General features: G+C 37.1%; 1 protein-coding gene across 1 annotated transcript; it reads left to right on the plus strand.

The window, feature by feature from the left end:
• Window positions 1-224: 224 nt before the first annotated feature.
• Window positions 225-662, plus strand: LOC104115078 (uncharacterized). The gene has a single exon (XM_009625653.1). The coding sequence runs from the start codon at window positions 225-227 to the stop codon at window positions 660-662; it is 438 nt and encodes a 145-aa protein (XP_009623948.1).
• Window positions 663-941: the final 279 nt, after the last annotated feature.

Here is a 941-nt window from a genome sequence, read left to right on the forward strand (position 1 = left end):
TCTAAATAGATACTCATATCAGATTTAGATTCCGAATCAGATTGATATATCTTTCATATCTATAAGTAATACTTATCAGAAAATGATGCAGAAACAAATTCTAGTTCAAGCAGACATCTACACACCTCGTATTCCTCATTCTTCTACTCCAATTAAACCACAAAAGGATACCTTTAATTTTATCAAAGCTAGAGACTAACTTCTATAGATTAACGTGTAAAAGAATGGAGTCCTCTTCCTCTTCTTTATACTTTCCCCGCACAAAATCGTTACCAAACCCTAATTTCAATGGCATCAAACCTGTGCGATATTGCCACAGTTTTCCAAACGCTGGCTCTTCTTCTTCTTCTTCTTCTTCTACTACTCCTTCAGAATACAAGTATGAATCATTGAAAGAGATATTAGGCTCACCATCTTCTCCTAAAGGTCCCTTAATCACATGTAGTTGTGGAACTGATGATATACCCATTCGAAATCGCCTCGTTCAAAAGGCTGCATGGTCCTATTTGCAGCCTGCCATGCCAGCAATCAAAACCCCATCTCAGAAGTGCTTCTTTTTGTTGCTGTGGGAGAGATTGTCCCACGAATTGAAGCGTCCAATCAAGTTTGTCAACCAAATTATTGGACTCTTTGCAGCAGCTGGCGTTAGACGCTACAATTAGGAAAAATGATTACGTTGTTAAACTATGGCTTTTGTTTTGTTGGTTAGATTTTACTAGGTGTTTAGAAACTTTACAAGTAGCTAACTAGGTTTTAGGGTTTAGATCAAGGCCGAGAAACACTAACACTCCAACAGCAAGCAAAGATTGTGGTGTGTTGCTATCAAGGTTACATTACGAGTTTGCTGCTACTTATTGTGTACATAGGTGACTTCTTAATTTTATGATAGTTATCTCTCTTTTGGAGTATCATTTATGATGATTTAGAACACAAATTTTGGC

This window comes from Nicotiana tomentosiformis, chromosome 6 (assembly GCF_000390325.3).
Source record: "Nicotiana tomentosiformis chromosome 6, ASM39032v3, whole genome shotgun sequence".
Taxonomy (NCBI): Eukaryota; Viridiplantae; Streptophyta; class Magnoliopsida; order Solanales; family Solanaceae; genus Nicotiana; species Nicotiana tomentosiformis.